The sequence below is a fragment of the Canis lupus genome, chromosome 1, assembly GCF_048164855.1.
Source record: "Canis lupus baileyi chromosome 1, mCanLup2.hap1, whole genome shotgun sequence".
In the NCBI taxonomy this organism is placed as follows: Eukaryota; Metazoa; Chordata; class Mammalia; order Carnivora; family Canidae; genus Canis; species Canis lupus.
Window position 1 is genome coordinate 36,233,772 of NC_132838.1, and position 26,155 is coordinate 36,259,926.

General features: G+C 40.4%; 2 protein-coding genes, 1 long non-coding RNA gene and 1 pseudogene across 9 annotated transcripts in view; 3 read left to right on the forward strand and 1 right to left on the reverse strand.

The window, feature by feature from the left end:
- On the forward strand, positions 1–1,801 carry LOC140604247 (SWI/SNF-related matrix-associated actin-dependent regulator of chromatin subfamily D member 2 pseudogene; annotated as a pseudogene).
- Positions 1,802–3,151: 1,350 nt separating this feature from the next.
- On the forward strand, positions 3,152–17,310 carry LTV1 (LTV1 ribosome biogenesis factor). Its single transcript, XM_072826271.1, has 11 exons — positions 3,152–3,386; positions 4,405–4,536; positions 6,366–6,539; positions 11,050–11,137; positions 12,231–12,369; positions 12,730–12,985; positions 14,390–14,517; positions 15,477–15,616; positions 15,895–15,947; positions 16,116–16,316; positions 16,446–17,310. The coding sequence occupies exons 1-11, from the start codon at positions 3,384–3,386 to the stop codon at positions 16,554–16,556; spliced, it is 1,425 nt and encodes a 474-aa protein (XP_072682372.1). The 5' UTR covers positions 3,152–3,383; the 3' UTR covers positions 16,557–17,310.
- Positions 13,555–17,369, reverse strand: LOC140633656 (uncharacterized). The gene is made up of 2 exons (XR_012031234.1): positions 17,125–17,369; positions 13,555–14,496 (listed from the first exon to the last, which is right to left on the reverse strand). It is a non-coding gene; the product is annotated as an uncharacterized lncRNA (long non-coding RNA).
- A 41-nt stretch (positions 17,370–17,410) lies between these two features.
- The window catches only part of ZC2HC1B (zinc finger C2HC-type containing 1B), a 52,208-nt gene continuing 43,463 nt past the window's right edge, over positions 17,411–26,155 (forward strand). For 3 of the 7 annotated variants that reach the window (XR_012031227.1, XR_012031228.1, XR_012031226.1), the window contains exons 1-2: positions 17,431–17,576; positions 19,589–19,710. Coding sequence is in view for 2 of the 7 variants with exons in the window: in XM_072826527.1 (XP_072682628.1) it covers positions 19,668–19,710 (43 nt within the window). In the remaining 5 variants the exon portion in view is untranslated. Of the gene's footprint in view, positions 17,577–19,588; positions 19,711–26,155 lie in introns of all 7 variants that reach the window. The other 4 variants (XR_012031232.1, XM_072826527.1, XR_012031231.1 and 1 more) reach the window with 2 other exon arrangements.

Consider the following 26,155-nt stretch of genomic DNA (forward strand, 5'->3'; position numbering starts at 1 on the left):
ATCCATTCTCTGGCCATCAAAAAGCCTCTGACGCAAAAACGGAAGCTGCGCATCTATACTTCCAATACGTTCAGTCCCAGCAAGGCAGAAGGCGATACTGCGGGCACCGCGGGGCCCCCTGGGGGAACCCCTGCAGGGGACAAGGTGGCTTCCTGGGAACTCCGAGTGGAGGGAAAACTGCTGGATGATCCTAGCAAACAGAAGAGGAAGTTTTCTTCATTCTTTAAGAGCCTCGTCATTGAGCTGGACAAAGAGTTATACGGGCCTGACAACCACCTGGTAGAGTGGCACTGGATGCCCACCACCCAGGAGACTGATGGCCTCCAGGTCAAACGGCCTGGAGACCTCAACGTCAAGTGCACCCTCCTGCTCATGCTAGATCATCAGCCTCCCCAGTACAAGTTGGACCCCCGACTGGCAAGGCTGCTGGGGGTGCACACACAGACAAGGGCGGCCATCATGCAGGCTCTTTGGCTTTATATCAAACACAACCAACTGCAGGACGGGCACGAGCACGAGTACATCAATTGCAACCGTTACTTCCGCCAGATCTTCAGTTGTGGCCGACTTCGTTTCTCTGAGATTCCCATGAAGCTGGCTGGGTTGCTGCAGCATCCAGACCCCATTGTCATCAACCATGTCATTAGCGTAGACCCTAACAACCAGAAGAAGACAGCATGCTACGACATTGATGTGGAGGTAGATGACCCACTCAAGGCCCAGATGAGCAATTTTCTGGCCTCTACCACCAATCAGCAGGAGATTGCCTCCCTCGATGTCGAGATCCATGAGACCATTGAGTCCATCAACCAGCTGAAGACCCAGAGGGATTTCATGCTCAGCTTTAGCACGGACCCTCAGGACTTCATCCAGGAATGGCTCTGTTCTCAGCGCCGAGACCTCAAGATCATCACTGATGTGATTGGGAATCCTGGGGAGGAGAGACGAGCTGCTTTCTACCACCAGCCCTGGGCCCAGGAAGCAGTGGGGAAGCACATCTTTGCCAAGGTGCAGCAGCGAAGGCAAGAACTGGAACAGGTGCTGGGAATCCGCTTGACCTAACCGCTCAGGGAACTCCTCCTCTGCCTGGAAGGGGACCACTCTCTGGGACCACAGACACATAGGCTAAGGATGGGGTGAGGGCTCTGTCCTGTTACCCTATGCTCCCCAGCTATAGTTTCATAAATGTAGTGATAGGATTCTTTGTTGCTTTGGTCCCCAAAGCCTTATACTTACTTCATACTTTGGCTTTAAATGGGTTCACAAGAGATGCCTCCTCTGCTCCCTGCAGGCAGGCAGGCCCAAGTAGGTCCGCTGGAGGCTGTACTTTGACATTGGCATGGAGACATTTCAGAACCAGGCCTGCTGGCTTTGCTTGTTTACAGACCTCCTTGGGGCCAGTGTGAGAGCTGGCTCTGGGGAGCTGGGTGAGGAAGAGGAGCACAGCTCACACTCTTCCTAGCCTTTCTAAACCAAAGTTCTTCGCCATTCCTACCAGCCCAGCCTTGCTGCCGGTTTTTTCCTTTCCTTTGGGTATTTGCACTATGTGGGAAGCAGGTTTTTCTATGCGGGAGCCACTTTTTTGTACAGGGGTAAGTTGGGGTTTTCAGGGAGTCCTGTTTGGTGCCTCCTTCCGTATTTTCTTTCCTCAATCTATGCAAGCGGCTCTGGCCACCATCATCTCCTCGGATGCCAGAGGGCTGTCACCCTAGCTCAGGAGCCCAAGGTGGTGGAGCCTCCTCGGAGGGGACTGCAGTTCTCTGGCATGGCCTGAGGTACACGGGTGTGTGCTCCACACGGTGGAGGGCGGGGGGTGTGAGGGGGGAGGTGGGGAGGACCGTGTTGCCCCTTGGAGCTTGGTAGGAGGGTGGACCCCAGGGCTTGGCAAGTGCCACTTCTGGCAGGTTGGAAATTTCCAAATAAATCCTTGTTTATTGGTGGTAAAAAAAAAATAAAAAATAAATAAAATAAATGAATCCATTCTCTGCCGTTGAATATCTGTGTGAACTTGAGAATGTTACTCAACTTTCCTGTACCTCGGTTTTAGTATTTGTAAGATAATGAAAATAATAATAGTGCCTCTCATAGTGTTTGGTAAAGAAGACGTGGAATAATTCAAGTAAAGAGCCAGCACATTAATTCATTGAAACAAATATTTATTGAGTATATGTGCCAGGCACTGTTCTAGGACCTGAAGAAAGAGAGACACAGTAGTAAATAAAACAGATCAAAACAAAACAAAACCTGCCCTCTTGAAGCTTATATTGAACGTCCTGCACGTAGGAGTGTTAAGTATCCTGTGTTACGAAGCATTATCCCAAGACAATTTCTGTGGCCCTCATCTAAATTGGTCGTTTAAGTTTTATTGTAATAAAGGAGTGATATTCCACAAATATTTATAGAGGTGATAGGGGGACATAAAGACAATCCAAGATAACTCAGACGTTGTAAAGACGCCAGAGATTGGGAAGGGGAAACACCAATTTGAGGAAAGATCTGCGGATAAAACCATGAGTGCGTTCCCAGGAAAAGCTGTGAGAATGTGCCAGCACCTGCCTGAAATCCTCCCAAGCAGGTGTGATGATAGCCTCTCTGTTTACACGTTAAAACATTTGACGGACGACTTGGAAGAAAATAAACATTTCACATAACCTCCTTACAAGGTATGTAAACACCGAAGAGATTCCAAATCTATCAGTTCAAATGCTTCTACTGTCAACAGATTGTCAAGGGTTTTGTTCACCGGACCTTGGAACGAAGACCTGATCAGGCAGGAGGCAGCCCCGAAGAGCGGGGGCCCGACCTTCCGTTGCTAAGGCAACCAACTCCGCGCCAGCCCCTCAGACACGGAACCGGAAACCCCAGGGACGCGGGAGGGTGGACACCGTCCTAAGGTGTGTGGGCGTGAGTCGCGCTCGGGAGTAGGCAGGGGATACAACTGTCCTGGGGATAACTAGATGTCACGTCTGTTCTCAGTAGAGGGCGCTACAAAAGCAAGTTCCCCCAGGAACACCAACCCCTCTTTCGCGCCTCACGGCCACAAACGCGCCTACGACTCGCTTTCCCAGTTCGCTTAATTTTGGCCGGAAAAGCCCCGCCCTCCCGGGGACAACAGCCCCGCCTCCCGACAGCTTCTCGCGATCGTTGGGCCGAGCGAGCTCTGGGTAACTTCCGGCCGCGGCCCCTTCAGCTCTTCGGCGATTGGCCCCTTTCCACGGTCCGCGCCTTACTTCCGGTCCGGATTCCGGGGTTGCACGTGTGGAGCGGCCTGGGGACGCGGCTGGGAGCGGGGCCTCGCCGGCTTCCGTGTGCTGCGGAGTCGCTTCCCCGGGGCTCGGAGAGTGCTGTCATCCTCCTCCGGGTGAGCGCCGCGCGGCTGCAACATGGTGAGCAGGCCTCGTTGTCTCGGGGACGGGGCGCTCTGGTTTTGGCGGCGCCAGGCTGGTTGCTCGAGTGCCAGTGGCGACTGAGGGCAGGAACCGGGAGGGCTGGCCCGAAGGTGCGGGAGGCGGCTTGCGGCCCAGGGCCCCGGGCTGATCGCCCTCTCCCCTCTGGGCATCCTTTGCAGTTCAGAAGGCGTCTCCCACAGCCGAGCGTCGCTGGGGAGTGGGAAGAAGAGAGAGTGGCTTTCCCTTTCTCCGGAGGGGCCTAGAAACCATGTCAGCGCTGGACACAGACACTCCCTCCTGGGCTGCTTGCAATCGGGAGGAGGGAGAGTTGGCTGGGTTCTAAAGATGTTGGAGTGGCAGTTGTCTGTCTGCTCATCTTGTGTTTGCTCTGGGCATAGGGAGCTTGAGGGAGAGCCTAAGGTTGGGCCAAAACCTGGGATGATGCTTTCTCAGGTTGGAAAGCCAAGGTTGGGGAGGGTAGTAAGAGTGTAGAAAGAGATGATGGATCTTACTTAACTTGAGCTGTGTAGTCCAGGTTTCATTTAATAGGTGCAACAGGTGCGTAACTTGCTTGAAACGGTCTTTTCCCAGATTTTCCTGTGGCAGGCTGTTTGTCATTCTGGTTCAACCTGTCAGGGACCTCCTCTGACCCTGCAGACTAAAGTAATTTTCAGTCATTTGCATATCACCGTTTTATTTTCTTAAAACCTTTTGTTTTGGATGATTTGCTTGGTAAGAATAGGGAGGGACTCTGACCTTCTCATTGCTGTATTCTCAGCGGCCATAACGAAGTTTGGCACAGAGTAAAAGTGCCTTCAAATGTACATTGCAGGAAGGTAAGTACAGGTTTTGTTGAACACTGTTGATGTTGCCTACTACAGAGATAGAAGTTTTAAAAACCTTTTGATCCTTCACATAACTTACTGAAGGTTCGTATATGGAGTATGGTTTTGTTGCTGCCTTTTGTTTGTTTATTTTTGTTCTCATGGCTTGTTCTCATTCTGTTCCTTTGAAGCCTCACAGGAAGAAAAAGCCTTTTATAGAAAAGAAGAAGGCTGTATCTTTTCACCTGGTCCACCGGAGTCAACGAGATCCTTTAGCAGCAGATGAGACTGCACCCCAGAGAGTTCTGTTACCCACACAGAAAGTAGGTTCTGTTCTTCAGCCGATAAGTTTGCAGGTGGACTGTGCATAGCTTCTAAATAAATTGTTGGACAGCTGCTGTTTATCCAACAACTGTGATTTTTCTGGGAAACAAAATTGATGACTTAATTTTCAGTAAATGTGCTGATTTTTTTGTCTTGTATATTGGATTGAGAGGGAAGAACACCTTTTTTGAGGTATTTTAATGAGCAAATCTTGTAACAGTAACAGTAAATATTTACTAAACCAGCTACAGTGCTGCATGATATTATTTAGGACATATCTCTGCTTTCTTTCCCTAAGATCCTATCATTTCAAAACCACAAACTCCTGTTTTGCCTCCTCAGCACGCATCTCACGAAGTGTAAAACATTAGAACTCATGAATTAGCTTTAGAAAATGCCAGGAAGCGGGACGCTGGGTGGCTCAGTGGTTGAGCCTCTGCCTTTGGCTCAGGGCGTGATCCCGTGGTCCCAGGATCGAGTCCCACATCAGGCTCCCTGCATGGAGCCTGCTTCTCCCTCTGCCTGTGTCTCTCATGAATAAATAACATCTTTAAAAAAAAAGAAAGAAAATGCCAGGAAGCCTTGAAAATGTTGATTTGATAATTGTCAGAGTGTAAGTATGGGCAAATTTTAAAGGAAGTCTTGGGGAACTTTAACCATTGTTAGCTTTTTAGGAAAGCCTGTTTGTGTTGTATGTTGAGAAGTTTTTTGGCATATAAATACAAGAAATTGTACTTGATTTTCAAGGCCCTTTAGTCTGTTAACCCTCCTAAGTACATGATGAAACAATGTGTATTTCTTGGCTTGAATTTTTTTTAATTGAAGAAGAGCTAGATATACAGTGTTACACTAATTTCAGGTGAACAGTGTAGTGATTTGACAAGTCTGTGTGTTACATTGTGCTCACTGCAACTGTAGTAACTGTCACTCTGCAATGCTATTATAATACCATTGGCTATATTCCCTATGCTATACCTCTTATTTTCATGACTTATTCTTTCCATAACTGGAAGCCTGTATCTCCTACTCCCTTCCACTCATTTTGCCTATCCCCACCATCTCCCCTCTGGCAGCCATCAGTTTTGTTTTCTGTATTTGCAGATGTTTCTGCTTGTTTCTTCCTTTTTTAGATTCCACATATGAGTGAAATTATATGGTATTTGTTTTTCTCCGACTTACTTTAATGAGCATAGCACCCTCTAGGTCCATCTATGTTGCAAATGGCAAGATCTCACTCTTTGATGGCTGAGTAATATTCCATCATGTGTGTACTGCATCTTCTTTATTCATTCATCTGTCATTGGATACCTGGGTTGCTTTCATATCTTGGCTGTTGTAAGTAATGCTGCAGTAAACATAGGAATCTATATATTTTATAAATCAGTGTTTTCATTTTCTTTGGATGAATAGTTATTGGATTGTATGTTATTCCTATTTTTAGTTTTTTGAGGAACTTCCGTTCTGTTATCCACAGTGACTTCACCAGTTTATATTCCTAGCATTAGTGCACATGGGTTCCTTTTTTTCCACATCCTCACCAACACTTTTCTTTTTTTCCTATCTTTGCTTGAATTGTTGCACGGAACTGTCTAATAGAATCAGGAATTGTTTTCATTCCATTTAAATTTTATATAGCACTCAGGGTTAGAAGCTGTGGGGTTTTGGGGTGTTTTGTTTTGTTTGAGTTTGTCAAGAATTCTTTGTCTCATTCTTGTCAGCCAAATGTTCACATGACATCTGTGTCCTATTCTGAAAGCTGTGTTCACTAGAAGGTTCCTGTGGCTTATGCTTGGAAGAGGTACTAATTCCATTTTGTATATCATCCTAGGTAAATGATGAAGAAAGGCGAGCAGAACAGAGGAAGTATGGCGTGTTCTTTGATGATGACTATGACTATCTGCAGCACCTTAAGGAACCATCTGGGCCCTCAGAGCTTATTCCCACAAGTACCATCAGTGCACCCAACAGAAGAGACGAAAAAGAGGAAACTTTAGTAATTTCAGTAAGACTTTTTTTATCAATGTATTTGGGAGCAAGTGAAGAAATCACTTATAAATCAAGATAACTGAGGCAAGAAATGGTATCAGTCTTAAGAACACAAAAATAAGCCATGCCCTACTTAAAATTATATATGTGTGTGCAGGTATGTCCATCAGGAGAGGGTAGGCTGCCTGTTTTTTTTGGTGGAATCTGTCAAAAATAGGTGCTTTTGGGGTGTCTAGGTAGTTCAGTTGGTTAAGCGTCTTGACTCTTGGTTTCAGCTCAAGTCGTGATCCCAGGGTTGTGAGATCAAGCCTCAAGTCAGGCTCTAGAACCTGCTTAGTACTCTCTCTCCGTCTCCTCCTCCTGCTCATGTGCATGTGCTCATGCATGCTCTCTCTCAAATAAGTCTTTAAAAAAATAACCACCTTTGATGGGGTTAGAACTTTGATTAATAGTTGTAGTCGTGCTAGATAACATCTTTCAATAGAAGAAAAGTGGCTCACATCATATATGTTAGCAACTATTCAATGTCATAAACTGTCTTCTAAGGTAGAACTTAATCTTTGCAGAATGTTCAGATCTTTAACAGTTGTAAAAAGCTGCAGGCTAACATAAGAGAAGCGAAGCAGTAGATTGTAATGAAGTTCCTGTTACTCTTCTCAACAAATGCAGTCCACTTTAATTTTTTAAGTGTAAATGAGAGTACATACTTACATGAAATTAGCACCACTAATTTAATTTTCCCCATTTATATTAAAGATGCCCGTGTCTTATGCCTTTTTCATTTTATTTAGTATTAGTATACAGTAAGTTTTCCTGTGAACTTGATATCACCTGGCACTTTAAAAAATGATACTCATTTATTGGGTTTATTAACAAATAAGAAGAGCTAAAAAGGATGCCAATTTCTCCTTCTCATTCTCTACTCCTCTCATGGTCTAGGCATTCTTTTCCTTGGGGAAGTGTAATCATAGCTCCTCCAGTCTATAGTTTGTTGCTTAAGGAGAGTCAAAAGGGTTAGCTTTAAGGTATTATCCCAAAGGAAGGTAGTGAGTGGAGCTGTTCATTCATTTCCTAGATTGTAGCTCTCTTGTAAGGCTGCATACCCCACTCCTACATCTCTGTCATAACAACCAGCTTCTGTACTCTACTTTTACTTTTTTTTTTTTTTTTTAACATTTTTTAATTTATTCATGAGAGAGACAAGAGACATAGGCAGAGAGAGAGGCAGGCTCCCTGTGGGGAACTTATCCCAGGACTCCATCCCAGAACCTGAGGATCACGACCTGAGCCAGAAGCAGATGCTCAACCACTGAGCCACCCAGGTGCTCTTCTACTCTTCTTTCCCAAGGCAATACTATCTGGAGTAAGGTATGTATCTTAGTGCCTCACCTCCTTCCATTTCTCAGGGAGAGAGCGAGGGGGTTCCGGTAGTTATTCAGCTTTATCTTAGGGAGAAGAGTCTTAATAAGGTTCTCAGATTCTTCTGGCTGAATTGTATTGGCTTTTAAGAGATTAGTTTTTGGGCAGCCTGGATGGCTCAGCGGTTTAGCACTGCCTTTGGCCCAGGGCCTGATCCTGGAGACCTGGGGTCGAGTCCCGCGTCGGGCTCCCTGTATGGAGCCTGCTTCTCCCTCTGCCTGTGTCTCTGCCCCTCTCTCTCTCTCTCTCATGAATAAATAAATAAAATCTTAAAAAAAAGAGAGAGAGATTAGTTTTTGAAAACTTAGCTCTTAATCCTTAATTTATTTTGGGCAAAAGTAATCTATCTAATTGGCTTTTTGATAGAATAAGGCTCTTAAATGGACACTTCAGTGATGTTTGTAAGGGTGAGTGAATTATGTTATTATGTTTAAAAACAAAAATGCCATCTGCTTTCTGTAGCATGATGCAAAAATATGGATAAGTCCCATGTGCTTTTTTGACTTTAAAACCACTGAAATTGAGTAAACTAGAAATAATTGAATAAACCCTAGAAACAAAAGCACTACAGAGTAGTTCTGCTTAAGCAGCCCAATTGTCACTTGAAAGAAAGCAGATATTGCCATGGTAGAAAGCAGCTGGGCAAACTCAACAGAGTTCAGAGCTACTGCAGAAGAAGTATACATACACATTTCTTTTTTTAAAAAGTTACTATCTAACCTAATTGTGTGATTCTTTGACTGTTTTTCAAGATTTAAAAGCTCTCCAAAGGTAAATTCACTGAACACAAGCTGATCCTCCCTTTTTTTTAACCACATTCCGCGGTTAAATAATCACAGAGTTAGTTTGTTTTAAAGATTTTGTTCATTTATTCACAAGAGACACACAGAGAGATGCAGAGACATAGGCAGAGGGATTAGCAGGCTCCATAAGGAGCCCGATGCGGGACTTGATCCCAGATCCTGGGAACATGCCCTGAGCCGGAAGGCAGATGCTCAACCACTGAGCTACCCAGGGGTCCCATCACAGAGTTTCTTTAAAACAAAGCAAAACAGTGGGGTGCCTGGGTGGCGCAGTCCGTTAAGTGTCTAACTTGATGTCGGCTCAGGCTCGGGGCATGATCTCAAGGTTGTGAGATAAAGCCCACATTAAGCTACTCACTGAGCATGGAGCTGCTTGGGATTCTGTCTCTTCCTCTGCTGCTTCCCTCCCCGCTCGTGTTCTCTTATTGTCTCAAAAAACAAAATCACGTGTGTATTTTATAATTTTTAATAAGTAGCATAATATACCCCAAATCATTAAATTGTGCACTTTACGTGGCTGAATTGTACGTTCATTCTGTCTCAATAAAGTTTTGTTTTTTGTTTCGTTTCGTTTTTTATTTTAAAAAAGGACAGTATGGCAGAAAAGTAGTTTTTTTCCTATGCTTATGCCACCAGGAACACTTTGGAAGCTAAGTTGGCTGGTGTGTGCTCCTCTGTGTAGCTTTTGACTCATACTTCCCAGAGGCTTCCAATTCCGCATACTCCACGAGCCAACAAGCACATACATCTCAGCTTTGTGCCTGCTGCTAGACTAGGGAAGAGGTAGTTGGTGAGGTACAAGAGACAGATAGCATGTGGTGACCCTCACATTGGTAATTGGTCAAAAAGCTCAAACTAAAGCATAAGGACCGGTTAGATAATATGTGCCAGCACATGTTGAGATATATTGTGTATGGTGTGAAGAATAGAGATTTCACCCAAGGAAAGTTCCAAAAGAGCTTCATGGAGGAGGGAGGAACTGAACTGGGCACTGAAGGGTGGGTTGTATTGAAGATAGAGGAAGGAAGCATTCCAGTCAGAAGGGACATAGGTAGTAGTATGGATCATAGTGTCTGGCATGTGTGTACTTCATAAATTACTTTGAATTATTCCATGATGTGAGGAATGGGATATGATTTACAAAGAGATCATATTATTAAGTAATGAATTTGGATATATAGAGTAGTAGGCTTTGATCTTACCTTGTAAATCAGGAGTGAAAAATCAAAACCTCTTCTAAGTTCAGGAAAGTCACATTATGAAATACTAAAGGAGTTTTAACTTGGAAGTGATATGAAGGTTGGGTTAAGTGTGTACTACCTAAGCAGTGGTAATGTGTCTTGGTTAACCGTAAGATGGTGCCCAAAAGACTGATGTGAAATCACAGTATACAAGAGAGTTCAAAGAGCTATAGGGATGGAAAGAAGTGATTTATGACCACCCCAAGATTTAAGATAGCCAGTTCAGAGGCATGCTGTGCCATTATCAGAGATTGGCATGTTATCTCAGTTTAAGAAAGGAAAGATTAAATTTTGAAACTTGAGAGTGGCATTACCAAACCTGGATTTGAATCCCAGAACCTCACTTAAAGACTAGTTGGAAGCCGGTATGGCATTTGACCTTTCTTAGCTTTTGTTGACTACAGTTTGCTGATATCTCACGAAGATTAAACGGAATAATATGCTGGAGGAGGCTTTGTGAAGTATTCTTAAGAAGCTGCTTGTGAGAGGACGATAGAATATACAGGTTTCAAATATTTAACTGGAGTACAAGTGAGCCAGAAGGCAGGACGTCGTTGTATTAGTTTTCCTAGGACTGCCATAACAAATTACCACACCTTACCACTGGGTGGCTTAAAACAACAAATTTATTCTCTCACAGCTCTGGAGGCCAGAAGTCTGAAAGTGTGCCTTCAGTAGTGTTGCTTCCATTGTGGGGGCTCAGAGCAAGAACATTGTTCTCACGTATCTCCTTGTTTTTGGTGGTTGCCAGCAATACTTGTGTTCCTTGGCTTGTAGATCTGTCATTCCAGTCTGCTCTCAGCTTCACTTGTCATTCTCCCCCTGTCTTTGTGTCATCACGTAGCTTTCTTACAGGGACACACCTCTGTGAATTTGGGCCCACCATAATCCACTGTCACCTCATTTTAACTAATTACATCAGCAAGGATTCTGTTCCTAAATAAGGTCACATTCTAAGCTTCTGGGTAGACATGAATGGGGGGGGCCGGAAGGCATACTTCAACCCAGGATAGTAATTCAGAAGTATTTTTCAATCTAACCATTGTGTAATTTCTCTTTCAAGACCACGGGAATTAAGTTGCCCTCATCAGTATTTGCATCAGAGTTTGAGGAAGATGTTGGATTATTGAATAAAGCAGCTCCTGTTTCAGGTGTGCTTGATTTCTTGAACTTTTCAACTGACTTGATCTGTGTTTTACAAAAAGGAAAGCATAGTAATGATAGAGTTTTAGTCTTTGGAGTTCCTATTTGGAGAAGAAAGTTGGTTTTGAAAATCTACTAGGGGAATTTTTAACCTTGACCTAACCTCTTGCAGAGGAAATGATGATACCTAGTCTTAACATACATATAGATTTAATCTGCTTTCAGAATTTCTTCTAAGAGCATATGTATTTTATAGAAGTCCATTTTACCATCTGTTTTCAGATACACTGGAAAATTGGGGTTTTTTGTTTTTGCAATATCAACATTGTATTTTAGAACAGACACAGAAGTGTTGTTTGGTATTTTCTCTTAAATTGCCTTAATTATTGACCAACGTTTGCCACCAGTGTTCATTCATGAATTCATTCAGTAGATTTTTAGGTTGCCACTAGATGATAAGGTCTTGGGTTAAACCAGAATAAAGTATAATCTCTTACCTCGGAATATATCATCAGTTGGGAAGGGGGGACAATAAATAAGAAATTACAAAGAAGTACAAATGATTAAATAATGCTTTAGTTAATAAGTGGACAGGGTGCCCTGGAGAAAATGATGTCTAAGCTGATTTCTTAGGTAGAAGTTAGGCAGGTGGATGGAGGAGGGTGGGGTAGGGAGGAGAGAATATTCCAAACAGGAAACTGTATGTGCAGAATTGAGAGAAAGTGAATAGGAAACCACATTTTAGCATGCCTAGAATGAATGGTAAGAATTAATATGAAATGAGGCTGGTGAATCAAGCAGTGGCCATGTTCAAGGTAAAAACCTTGAATTTTAGTAAATAGAATTTAATGTTGCAGATCTGCAGTGCAACAGTTTTTACAATTGGGTACTGATACCAGAGGTATTTTTCTTCCTATATTATTTTCTTATAGTTATCCCTCTCTATCTGTTCCTCACTAGACCAAACTTGAAGTTTTTAATCATTTTTTTTAATCCTCCATACATAAGTAGAATGTGTCATATAATAGGCATTTAGATTATGTTACATAAAAGAATCACGTTTTCTCGGGAATTACTGCTCAATTTTTGTTTTCCTTCCAGGACCTCGGCTGGATTTTGATCCTGACATTATCGCGGCTCTTGATGATGATTTTGACTTTGATAATCCAGACAATCTGCTTGAAGATGATTTTATTCTTCAGGCCAATAAGCCAACAGAAGAAGAGGGAACAGATATACAGTATGTGTTGTTTCTTTTGAATCAGGGATGACCTGACCATTGCTGCTTCAGTTGGTACCTATAGAATGTTATAACTGGAACAGACCTTTGAGAGAATTTAGTTTTAGATTTTTGTATTTTAGAGCAAAAGATGGGAGACTTGAGGTCTTTATAAACCAACGATAGGTGGGGCTAAAGTCCAAGTTGCCTGATTGCTGGTTCATTACTTTTCCAGCCATACCAGACAGGTCAAGCAGCACAGCTGTTCCTGCCTAAACAGAAATCCTCCCTGAAATACCCTCAAATTTTACTTGTGTAAAGTCATTTGGTTCTGTTGTTTCTCAAGTTGTTTTGACAGTTAATTTATGACTCTGGCTTTAGGAAATCTGAGGCCGAAGATGACAGTGAGTGGGAAGATATGGATGATGAGAAGGAAAGAGGTAGTGATGACGATAACTATGGCTCTGTGGGCTCATCAGATGAGGCCATGTCTGTCCCTGGAAAATCTCCTGGGGCTGTAGAAAATCACTTGTTCTGGGAAGAGGAAACGAAAAGTCGCTTTACTGAATATTCTATAACATCCTCAGTCATGAGGAGAAATGAGCAGCTGACTCTTCATGATGAGAGATTTGAGAAGGTAAGGTCGGTCTCCAAATAAGGGACCCTTTTAATACTAATTCCTGGTAAATTTCATATGACCTTAGAACTCAAAGCCAGAACTTTAAGCATTAGAAATAGCTTATGTCTTATTAAAACAGACTATAAAACCATCCAGTTTTAATTCTAGAAAGAATGCATATAGGTCAGAGATAGCTGATGGAATCTGTGGACTTCCTTAGAGAGGTTTGACATTTTGATTCTGAACCTCTGACTCCAGTCCCTAAGATTATGCTGTTTTCCTCAAGCATTGGCCTGAGCATAAACAAAATTCCATTGCTTTCAGTTTTGTGTGTGTGTCTGTTCACTGACATATCCCAAGGTCTAATATGGTGTCTGGCATATGGTAGGAATTCATGCTATTCAGTAAATGATGAACGAGCGAATGGTGTCATTCAAGGTAAATCTAATAGATTCTAACTTCTACCTTTTCACTGAGTACTAGTAGGCAAACTATTACAAACAACTTTACTCTTCAGGAGTCAACATCACCTGCTATTTAGTCTTAACGGTGTTTGAGTAATACAGTAAACATCATTTAAACAAGAATGAAATTCGTACATTTATTTTTATTTTTTATTTAAGTAAGCTCCATGCCCAGTGTGGGGCTTGAACTCAACGACACTGAGATCAAGAGTTGTGTGTTCTACCTACTGAACCAGGCAGGCACCCCTGAAATTTGTATGGTTAAAGGAGATTGTTTAGTTACATGGTCTTTTACTTTGCATAATCAACAAATTTGAAAACACTCATAAAATATTCCGAAGTAAAGATTTCTACCTACCATGTGCTCTCCAAGCTGAACAGAATTGCCTTTCACTTTGATATTAAATGGCAGCCTATTTACAGGGCAGCTGGGTGGCTCAGTTGCTTAAGTGTCCAAGTTTTGATTTTGGCTCAGGTCATCATCCCAGGATTGGATTGAGCCCTGCATCGGGCTCTGCCCTCAGCAAGAAGTCTGCTTGAGATTCTCTCCCTTGCCCCCTCACCTCGCCTGTACTCTTTTTCTCTCTCTAAGATCTTTAAAGAAAAAATGGCATCCTATTTTCAATCTAAGTGTAAGTCTTAAAGTACTGGATCGAATGTCTTCCACATTGTGTTGTCATGGTGCTAATCGCTGGCAATATTGTAATGGTAGTTATGATCTCATGGTAGTGCTTAGATATTGTGTAGAAATAAAATTAATTTAAAATCAGGGTGTTTGGCTGGCTCAGTTGATGGAGCATGTGACTTGATCTTGGAGTTGGTAGTTGAGCCCCACTTTGGGTATAGAGATCACTTAAAAAAATAACATCTTAAAAAAAGAGTAATGTAAAAATAACATTTTAAATGTTACAGTCTTAATACATTATTTTTCATGGCATCTTTTCTCTCTCTACTCCAGTTTTATGAGCAATATGATGATGATGAAATTGGAGCTCTGGATAATGCTGAATTGGAAGGTTCCATTCAAGTAGACAGCAGCCGCTTAGAGGAAGTCTTGAATGACTACTACAAAGAGAAGGCAGAGAAGTACATGGACTTTTCCTTATTTTTACTTGTTTTGCATTTTTAAATAAAGTTTGTAACAATATCTGAATCTAGAAAATCACCCAGTCAGAAACTATATTAAGAAAATGGTATGTTTTACATAAACTTTGATTCACATTTTGATATTAAGGTTCTGAAGCTGACTATAACATTGAGTGGAAACCTACTGAGAACCACTTTCTTTATGGCTTTGACCTAAGAGTCATGATAGAAGAGCTGAGGGTTAGAGTTGGAGTGCGAGGTCACATTCGACTTGGAGAATGAGGTGGTGCTGTTAGCCTCTTTGGCTGAAAGTTAATCTGACCTCTAATTATATATACTCTTCTTTTTTCATCTTCCTAAAATGCCAAGTATTCTGAGAAGTTGATAGTTATGGCTCATAGAAAGATAAAGAGTTTGTCTCTCCAGCCATATTAGCATAACTTTACAGCCAGATATTTGGTGATTCAGCTCAGCATCCATATTGAGGTAATTTTTCTGCAAGAAACTAATGAGGTGTTTACATTTGCTGGATAGGTCTGATACTCCATGATCACTATCATTTGCAGATCCTATAGTAGGACAAGGGCTACATATTTTGAGTGGATTATGTGATTTTGGAGAGACAAATGGGGTAATACTTTTCGAGGCTTTTAAAAAAAACCATGTTTTAGGAAACATGGGTTTCCTAAAACACTCGTTCAGTGTGTTATAACCCTGCAAAGATCTCTTCTGTCAGTGGAATGAATGTTCAAAACCTGCTGGAGGAGAGAGTTGTGGGTGGGGAGAGCTAGGATTTTTTTTTTTTTAATTTATTTAATTTATTTTTTTTTTAGGATTTTTTTTTTTTTAATGCTATTGTTTCCACAGCTCTTGAAGTGCAGTTTTAGTAACATAGTATAATAATGGGTGGTGTTATTTTTTCCCCTCCTGCCTCTTCATTTTCAAAAAACAACTACAAGTTGTGTAAAACTGAATACTCTTGAACCTCTGGAGGATCAGGACTTGCTAATGAATGAACCCGAAGGGTCTGAGGAGGAAGAGATTGTTACCGTAGTTCTTGAAGAAGCCAAAGAGAAGTGGGATTGTGAATCTATTTGTAGTAAGTATTTTAGTGTTCATTTTACTGCTAAAGGTATGATAGTAATTTCAAAGTATTAAGTTCATCAATTTATTGAAAAAGTACTATTTTGTGAAAATGATTTGGAAAAAGCAATATTCCCATTACTAAGTTGCAAACAATTTAAAGATACTTAGAAGAGAAACTCCATTGTTATTTTGAAATATGAAAACATCAAAGTTGGTAATATAGTAGGAACTCAGTAATGTTTTGCTGAATTGAAAATGTCCTTATTGGTACATGTTTGTTTGTTTTTAAAGGTACATACTCAAATTTATATAACCATCCACAGCTTATCAAGTATCAACCAAAGGTAAGTCCTAGGGTCCTGAGCTATCTAAAGTATAAAGTGCAGAAAATAGAATGTTTTTCTCACAGTGGCTTTACCCCTTTGTGGCTAGCAGCACAGGGAAAGGCAACAGTGAACTGTTTTTTAATAGGAATGGGAAGTGACCTTAGTATGATTTTATTTTTATTTCAGCCCAAACAAATCCAAATATCTTCTAAAACAGGAATACCTCTCAATGTCTTACCTAAGAAAGGACTCACAGCAAAGCAAGTTGAACGAATGCAGATGATTAATGGCAGTGATCTGCCAAAGGTGTCAACCCAACCTCGATCTAAAAATGAAAGCAAAGAAGATAAAAAAGCAAGAAAGCAAGCTATAAAAGAGGAGCGCAAGGTAAAGCTTTTCTCAAATGGGAGATGTATAAAGAGCTTGTGGTGGAGGGATGATTGTGGAAATTGTCTTCTGTAAAATTATTCTTCATAGGTTTAAAGATTTGAATAACATAACGGTATTCTTCTACAGGAACGAAGAATGGAGAAGAAAGCTAACAAATTAGCCTTCAAACTGGAGAAAAGAAGACAAGAAAAGGAGCAGCTGAACTTGAAGAAGAACGTTGAGGGGCTAAAGCTATGACAGTAGAGCATTTAGGATAAGGAGCCTTCTCCATTGGGGCTCCTTGTTATGTTCAGTATTGAACAAGGATCTTCAAAGAGACAAAACAATTTAATTTGCCATTTTTAATGGCAGGTATTTATACCACCAAGTTTTCTCTGCCGTCTTTCTTGTAAATATTGTAACATTTTAAGACTTAATATTATAAGCTTAGAATTTGCTCTGAAATAAAATGATTTCACAAATGTGAAATGACTGGATGAGTTGAAGGAAAACATCTTCATAACATAAATGGAATTGGTGTATTCTTCATTTATTTGTATGTTTGTCCCAGCTGTCTTTCGCAGATGTTCTCAAATATTTCTGAAACCTTTCCACTCTTTTCAGGAGTTAAGTGGTGTAATTTGCTGTATGTAGAAAAGTCACCCTGTTAAACTCCGGTTTGAAATGCTGAGTGGTTAAGAGTTTTCCTGAGAAGGTTCTGCTGTAGGAACTAAGTTTCCCCCGCTATATATGCAAAGGACTGTTTCAAAAGGATGGTAAAACTTGAGTGCTAGGATTGTTGGAACTCAGTTACTGGATGACTTACTTTTGGAATTTAGGAGCAGTGAAGACAGGAAGCAGAAACAAATCAAGAAAACGTCCTTGGCTTCAGTGAGTACTGGCTTAAAATCAGGAATATTTAGTTGAGTTTAAACTAGAAAGTTTGTCTTTTCAACATTATTTAATGGCTTGGAACCATTCATATTTGATTAAAAGATGTAGTTGAAAATTTTCCTTAGTTTTTTGGTGAGGTTTGTCTGATGTTGTTTTCTTTTTTCCTGTAAGCTTTCTCAGAGCCCAAGCAATGACACCATCACAATTGTTAATTATTTGGTAAACTGTGACTCCCTTGCAATAGACAAGTTGTTAGTGACCCTTGTTCATGTATCCATGACTAATGTGTTGCTATCTGGACTGTTCTGGGGGAAAAAAAAAATCTGTGGACACTGTTAATCTGAATTGGGAACAGGATGGCTGAGGCAGAACCATTTTTAGCTGGTGAGCTGCATTTGATAACTAAATTTATTAGAAAGTGTTTTCTATAATTAATTTGATTCTGGCTTTTCCAAAGTTGGTGGGTGTTATCTTGTTCTGTTTGTTTTGTTTTTATTTTTTTTTGTTCTGTTTGTTTTAAATTGTAAATCTAAGTATTCTAGGATTTTTAAGAGCTGTAAAATACAGTAGCATTAGGTATTCAACCGACATTGATACAAAAAACTCAGCTGAAGAGCTTGTCATTATAGAAGTGGAATCTAACTGGGGAGTATGTATTTAAATGCCATTCTGCAAGCAAAGGGTCAGATGATGGTTTATGTTAGTATTGTGAATGTATTAAATCCTAACAAGATTGACCGTTTATTTTGGTAGCTGTCTCCATTGAAGGTTCTTAAAATCAGCAAGAATCTTAAAGACTTGGAATATTATTTTAACTCAATGCTATTCAGATTCCTTCTTAGGAGCTTAATATCACTTCACCTATCCAAAGGGTTTAAGTCAGCCATTATATATATTTTGCAGTTAAGGAAAGGTGACTATAAGCCATGAATCTTGCTGAAGCAATATTGTGATGTATACTGATTATCCTCCAGATTTAAAGATCTTAATTTTATTCTAGAGAACAAACCTTACATACTCAGAATTATTTTGGGAAATTTTGGAATCTTTACAATTTGAGTTGTCTTTAACAATGATTACAAACTTAACATAAGGTCCTGGTGAATGTTGGAAGTCTAGAGAAGGTTTTTGCCGTCAAGGACTGCATCTTCCTAGGAGGCAGGGTGTGTGCAGCAAAATCTAACTAGCAACACCAACTTTCTGATAAGTACCACTTAAAATGATCCAGGTACTTGCTATTCCCCCTGAAGTGCTCTTACTGCAAATAAAGCTTCCTCAAGGTTGGTGTTCAGTTATCTCCACTATAAACTTTGATCCAACCATGTATTTAAAGATAGCAACATCCTTCCCTTGCATTTTTTAGGCTTCTTCCCTGTTTTATGGTCTCCATGGCATCTCAGCATCTGAGCTCTATCTTAGTTTTTCAGTTTCCTCTCAGTAGTACAAACAGCAGGGAATTTTTATTTACTGTGTTATCCCCATGGCCTAGAACAGCTTCTGACATTTGGTAAATGATCACTAGGTAGTATATAAATGAATGGATAGGAAAGCCATTTCACCAAAAGATTGCTTATATTTGGAATAATTGGACCTAGATTCAATGTTAGCTTGGAGAAAGAAGGCCCAAGGCCTTCCTGATAGGGGCAAAGTAATGAAGAATTTGCCTGCTGTGCCTTAAGCACCTCTTTTGCATGAGTATTTAATGCTTGTTATTAAATCACTTAAGTCTTAAGTATCAAAAGCTATTTGTGTATATAAGCTGCTCCATTGTATCCACATCTTCATTATGACATCATCAATCTCAGGTGAAGGACTACTACAGTCATCTTGTAACTTTACTGTTATCAGTGCATTATGTTCTTTTTCCTGTGTTTTGATATTAGTATGTTTTATCTAGCTTATTACAGAGAAGGGTCAAGAGAAGGTAAAAATTCTAATGGCCTTAACGTTTTAATTGTTGAACTTCTATAATAACGTATAATAAAACATCGCACTATTCAAGTTGAGAAATAGAACATAGAAGCCTGTGGTTCCATCATCAATTTCATCCCACTCTTTTCCTTCAGGAACTCCTAAATACTATCTAGATTACATTATCAGCTGTATGGTATTTCTAAACACAATATCTTACTTAGTTTAGTTTTGGAACACAAATCTGGCTTTATGAGGGCAGTATTTACCAACAGTTGATGAAGGCATCTTTGAACTGAATGAATATTCTCTGAGCTTGAGTTCAGTTTCTAGAATTTATAAGAGTCCCAAGCAGAGATGGCATTGAGCCAGGTGATGAGTAAGTTCTAGGGAACACAAGTCACCACAGCTGGAGCATCCTGGATCTCCTGTAGTGGAGATGTTTAGTGGTTGTATACTTGTTTTACATTTTTCTGCTTTTTAAGGTCGCCATGATCTCAAGATCAATGCAGAGCCTTCCTCTGGAGTGCAGTGATTGTCCTCAGCTCATCTAGATGTCAGAATATGAAGGGAAGAACAAGCACTCCAATGGAACAGGGTCAAACAAGCAAGTATAGAACAGTGGGAGCCAGATACACTAGGACATACTAACCTCAGATTATGAAGGCAGTGAATATCATGCTTATCACAACCATCAACCTGTTTTTCATTATATACCTTTAGTGTGGACTAGTCACTCTCTGGTTCTGGTGCCCAGCTGTTATCCTAGGAATTACTTTCTCTCCTTCATATGTTAAATTGTCTATTTGCAGTATGTTTTACATTGTGAAGCACATCCTCTTGTAATTCTTGAGTTAGGGTGATGGGATGTCAACTTCTTGAAACTCTCCATGTTGAGAAATGTACTCAACCCCCATATTTGATCAATAGCTTGGCTGGGTATAAAATTAGAGGTTTAGATTATTCTTCCTCAGAAGTTTAAAGGATTTTTCCTCATTCATTTCCAAGTTTATGGGAATCTGAAGCCATTCTGATTCCTGATATTTTGCATGTAATTTTTTTTCATATCTGTAGAATCTCTGTCTCCAAAGTTCTGAAATTTCACAGTGATGATGTTATGGATCTATTTTCATCCATTGTGTTTTATCTTTTCAGTGGAGGCTCATGTCCTTTCACTTCTGGAAGTTAAAATTTTTTATTTTCTTGTGTTTTCTCTTTTTCTCTCTTCAGCTGTTACTTGAGGTAAGACCTTCTGGACCAGCGGTACTTGAATTGCTTATGTTTTTCTCCCATCTCTATGCCATTTTACTCTACTTTCTGAGAGATTTCCCTAATTTTGTCTTCCAGTCTTCCGAGTCTTTCATTTCTCCAATAAGACTTTTAATTTCTAAGAGTTCATTTTTATTCAAATTGCTTTTTAATTCATTTTGGACTTACCTGCTAGAGCTTTTCCACAGATCTGGAAATTCCTGTCTTTTGGCTCATGATTAAGACTGGAGGAAGGAGACACTGGAAATTCCTTTTTTTTTTTTTTTTTTTTTTTAAGATTTTATTTATTTATTCATGAGAGACACAGAAGGAGAGAGAGGCAGAGACACAGGCAGAGGGAGAAGCAGGCTCCATGCTGGGAGCCTGATGCGGGACTCGATCCCAGGTCTCCAGGACCATACCCCGCCTGAAGGCGGCACTAAACCGCCGAGCCACCACGGCTCCCCAACACTGGAAATTCTTAATGGATAAGTGGCATTTGATGATTTTGAGCTTTATTGTAGAATGGTCTCGGTAAGCTGTTTGGGAATCTTTCCAGTGTCGATGTCTTTATGCATTTTGTCAGGGAATGGTTATATTCTTAGGGAAGTTTTAATTTTATCTTGAGAGTAAGGCAGAGTTCTCTGAGCCAAATAGAGGAACAGAGTTTGAGGTATATTCTCTGCCTTCAGCATCATTATTCATAAGAGGAGTCACTAGACAAATCACCATACACACATACCATCAACCTCATTAATTGAATCCTTATTTGCAAATTTGTCTATTTTCTAAAACTTGAAATTCTAAAATCAATGTGCATGGTGCTTTCATAGCCATTCACAGACCTGCACATAGCAGTTAAAAAGTTGAGTCACCGGACATGGCATGTTCTCAGCAAAGGTGGAACAAGGTGATGCCCTGCCTTCTTGTTTCAGCTCTCATACTGTAAACACATGTCCTTTTCGCAGTCTATGCCACATTTTCCATAGTTTTGCCATTTTTCTTGGTGATTTTAATGTTTAAAATGGCCCCCAAACATTGTGTCGAAGTGTGGTCCAGTGTTTCTGAGTGCATGAAGGCTGTGGAGAAAATACCTCTGCTAGATAAGCCTCATCCAGGCATGAGTTACAGTGTTGCCAACTAGGACTGAATCAACTATATATTTACACCAGATGTCTGTTTCTTTCTTTCTCTTTCTTTCTTTTCTTTCTTTCTTTCTTTCTTTCTTTCTTTCTTTCTTTTCTTTCTTTCCTTCCTTCCTTCCTTCCTTCCTTCCTTCCTTCCTTCCTTCCTTCCTTCCTTCCTTCCTTCCTTTATTCATGAGAAACAGAGAGGTAGAGACACAGGCAGAGGGAGAAGCAGGTTCCATGCAGGGAGCCCGACGTGGGACTCGATCCCAGGTCTCCAGGATCACACCCCAGGCTGAAGGCGGCACTGAACCACTGAGCTACCCAGGCTGCCCAACACAAAGTGTCTTAAATAGAAAAACAAGGGCAGCACCTTCAGCATGGGGTGTGATCCTGGAGACCTGGGATCAAATCCCACATCGGGCTCCCTGCATGGAGCCTGCTTCTCCCTCTGCCTGTGTCTCTGCCTCTCTCTCTCTCTCTCTCTCTCTCTCTCTCTCTCTCTGTCAGTCATGAATAAATAAATAAAATCTCTAAAAAAAATAAATGGAAAAACAAAACGAAGTTGTACATTGATATGTGGATTAAAAATAGTGTGACCAAAGGCTCACAGGAACCTAACCCTGTATTCCCCTTGGGAGTAATAAGGTCATTCAGTGTTGGAAGAGACTTTATGGAATGCACCTGCCACAAATAATGAGTCAACCATAAATATATGTATACATCTATATCTGCCTACCTATGCCTTCAGCAGTGCCTCATGTTCACTCCTGCACAGATCTCTTTGTCATTTTTGGAGAGTAGACTTATGCTAGAGTTAGGGAGGGCAGTCACCCAAGGGTTTAGAGGGAGGGAGGGGATCCGGGAATCAACTTCTTTGAATCAGTAAACTTTCATCTTGGCCCTCCATATTTTAGCAGGCTCTTCCTCATTTATCTCATCCCAATCCCACAGGTACATGCTGTTCTGGGGATTCCTACAACTTTGAAGGGTTCTGCAATAAAAATCTGGATGGTTGGTTCTCCCTTCTGTCAGCTTGGGAAGTGGATTCTGACGTAGTTTTAAGTCCTCCAAGTCACTATGTCTCATTTTTCCAGAATCAGATTTTTTTATTGCTGTCTCCTTTCCTCCCTGACCTTACGGTTTTCTGCGTCTCTATTTTCCTTTACTGTAGTTTTTTTTAGAGCTTTGAAGGAAAGCAAAATTTGATGGAGTGTTCTTTCTACCTTCCTGTCTTAATTCCTCCTCTTCTTTAATAACTCATGTTCCTGGGGTAAGTGAAAAGGTAGAGGCCACTATGCTACCCTCTTTACCATAGGGCCATGGAAGATGTTGATATTGCTAATGTTTGTATGTTCTGGATTGCAAAGAAATTAAGTTTTTTGACTCACAACTGAATGAGAAAATGTCTTCCTTTTCTCTTCTTCACCATGCCTTTATAAGGAAATGTGAATTGGTAGGTGTCTGTACAAAGCGTTCTTAACTTCCAGCTCAGAAAGAAAATGTCTAGTCCAAAGTAGAATTTTTTCCAATTTCATTATAGTCATAATCCTCTCCAGGCTTCTTATAAAATTTTTGAACTGAGATCTTTGTAATGCTTATTTTTCATTGTTAACATGCTAAACAAAACTGTTGATGGCTTCCAGATCACTTTCTTTTTTTTTTAATTTATTTTTATTTATTTATGATAGACACAGAGAGAGAGAGAGAGAGAGAGAGGCAGAGACACAGGCAGAGGGAGAAGCAGGCTCCATGCCGGGAGCTCAACACGGGACTCGATCCTGGGACCCCAGGATCGCGCCCCAGGCCAAAGGCAGGCGCGAAACTGCTGAGCCACCCAGGGATCCCTCCAGATCACTTTCTTTTCCTCATTTTAAAAATTGTCTAAGATTTTAAACCAATGTGTAAAAATAATAGCAAATGTATAAAAATAATGGCCACGTTGATACAGTCTACTAAGTAAGAGAGGATATACAGAAATAGCTGAGTTGATACTAATTGTTTTATAATCTTTTCTATCAAAGTGTTCCTTTTTTAAAATGTCATTGTTTTAATCTTTAAAACAATAATGAATAATGTTTGTAGAAAAATTGAAAATGCAGGAAACTAATCACCTTTATTCTTAACCACTCAGAGGTATGAGTATTCATACACACACACAGACACACACACACCCTGTAAATATCCATATAACTCCTAGTCCTTATTTGTAAATATGTTAATAAAAATGTATCATTAACATTTTCCATGTTTTTCTCCCACAAGTCATTTTTAATCATTACATTCTCCTTTACTGGTTGGTAACCTATTTCCTAGTATGATTTTCGGCTTTGCAGGCCATATGGTCTCTATTAATAACTACTCTACTATTGTAGTGTGAAAGCAGCAATAGACATTAAACAAACAAATGGGTATGATTGTTTACCAATAAAACTTTATTTACAAAAACATAATAGCTTCATATTTGACCCACTGGTCTCAATTTGCTCACCCCTGGATGTTTCTTTAAGCTTATTTGGACAATAGTGCACAAGAATTGCAAAATAGTAGAGATCCCATTCATCTTTTACCTAGTTTCCTCAGTTTAAGTTATAGCTTAAATGACTATAGTACAATATCAAACCCAGGAAATATACATGATACAGTGTGTATTTATAGTTCCATACCATTCTATTACATATATAACAACCACCCACCACGATAATACAGAACTACTTTTTCAAATTTTATTTTATGAATCTCTACATCCAACATGGGGTTCAGATTTACGATCCTGAGACCAACGGTCCCATGCTCTTAACTCCTAGAATTATCCCACTTCTCAGAGGTTTCCCTCATTCTATCCTGGATAGTCACAACCACCTCCTTCTCCAATCATCCCTCCCTGTTGGCAGTCATTAATCTATTCTCTGTCTCTCTAATTTTGTCATTTTGAAATTGTTCTACAAATGGAATCATACATAACCTTTTGAGATTGGCTTTTCTCAGCATTGAGATCCATCCAGGTGTTGTATGTATCAGTAGTATTCTGTTGTTGAACAGCATTCCAGGATTTAGATGTAACAGTATAACCACTTATTGCAAGGCATTTTGGTTGTTTTAAATGATTCTTCTAAGGTTCTAGTGATCACATATTCCATGTGACTCAGCATTCTATCACCAACAGCGTAGATGACCTTGATCTTCATGTTTAGTTTGACTGACTAGGCAGGTGTTTCATTATAATCAAGCTTCAGAACTGAATGTGGTTCAGAATTTGGTGGTCCTTCAATTTCAGGTGTTCAGTTGAATCCTATTTTATCTGCCATTCTTTTAAACTCATTGAACTAATTAAAACTCACTGATTTAGGGATCCCTGGGTGGCGCAGTGGTTTGGTGCTTGCCTTTGGCCCAGGGCGTGATCCTGGAGACCCAGGATCGAATCCCACGTCAGGCTCCCAGTGCATGGAGCCTGCTTCTCCGTCTGCCTATGTCTCTGCCTCTCTCTCTCTCTGTGTGTGTGTGTGTGTGACTATCGTAGATTTAAAAAAAAGAAATCACTGATTTAAATCAGAGGGTATTTATCCTTCAGAGGCTTCCATTTATTTTGCAGGTTAGTACCAACATACCTATATTTATGGTGATGGTTGAATACATAGTCTTACTACTTGTAGAGTTAGAGACTCAAGTTTGAGTCTCCGTGTTACCACTTACTACCTGTGGTGTTTGAGAAGTCCCCTAACTTTGAACCTTTATTTTCTTACCTGTTAAAAAAATAATAATGCCAACTCAGGAGTAAATGGGATTATATATAGGAAAAGTGTTTGGGAAACAGGAAAACACTATAAATGTTACAGTACTCTATAAAAATAAAAATCATCATTAGTGGTTTAGGAAAAGCAGATTTATTATTTGAATACCTTATATTTTTTAACTAGTAAATATGTCCTTGCTGAAAAAAAAAATAATGTAAGACTCAGTTTTACAGACTTAGAAGGCCAAAAGAAGGGAGAGGAAGAGTAATATTTCTGTATGCTGTAATGGATGACCTGTGTTGTAAATACAATACCATCTGGCAGATGTGAGAAGAAATCATTTAAATCAACAATGTCTGAAAAAAAAAAAAATCAACAATGTCTGTAATGAGCTACCATCTGATTTCTGTTAATCAGTCCTTCCTTTTTCAAACCGTCTCCTCTTGGTTTCCATGACCCTGTTCTCTCCTGTTTCTCCTCCTGGCTTATCATCCTCATCTTCTTGGCCCTTAAATATGGAGTTCCCTAGGGATCATCCCTGTACTTCTCTTTCCATGACCTCTTCCCTGGCAATATCATGCCTTTACATCACTCTCCAAACAAAGCCTACATCTGTGTCTCTAGCCCTGACCTCCCTCATTTCCATCCTGCTGGCTGGATGACTCTCTCAAACTCAGTATTTCCAAAGCTGAGGTAATTTTTCTTACTAAGATGGCCCTTCTTTTCAAATTCTGTTTCTGTCCACAGCCCGACCCTCTTCTCAGTCCCTCTGCACTGTTCTCTCTTTGCCACCTCCTCAATCCCTGCACATCTAGTCATGTTGTCAATTCTTTGAGCAGTGTCTCCTCTTCCCTCTCTTTCCATTTCAGGCCTGCACCTTCAGCTTTGTAAATGAAATCTCATCTCCCCTCCCCACAACCATCCATTCAACCTTCCACAGCTC

Excerpts from the sequence above, each read along its gene's own strand:
- LTV1 (XM_072826271.1), top strand. Across the intron at positions 12,370-12,729 it reads GAAGAGGGAACAGATATACA|GAAATCTGAGGCCGAAGATG; the intron begins GTATGTGTTGTT and ends CTCTGGCTTTAG. Across the intron at positions 15,948-16,115 it reads TTATCAAGTATCAACCAAAG|CCCAAACAAATCCAAATATC; the intron begins GTAAGTCCTAGG and ends TTTTTATTTCAG.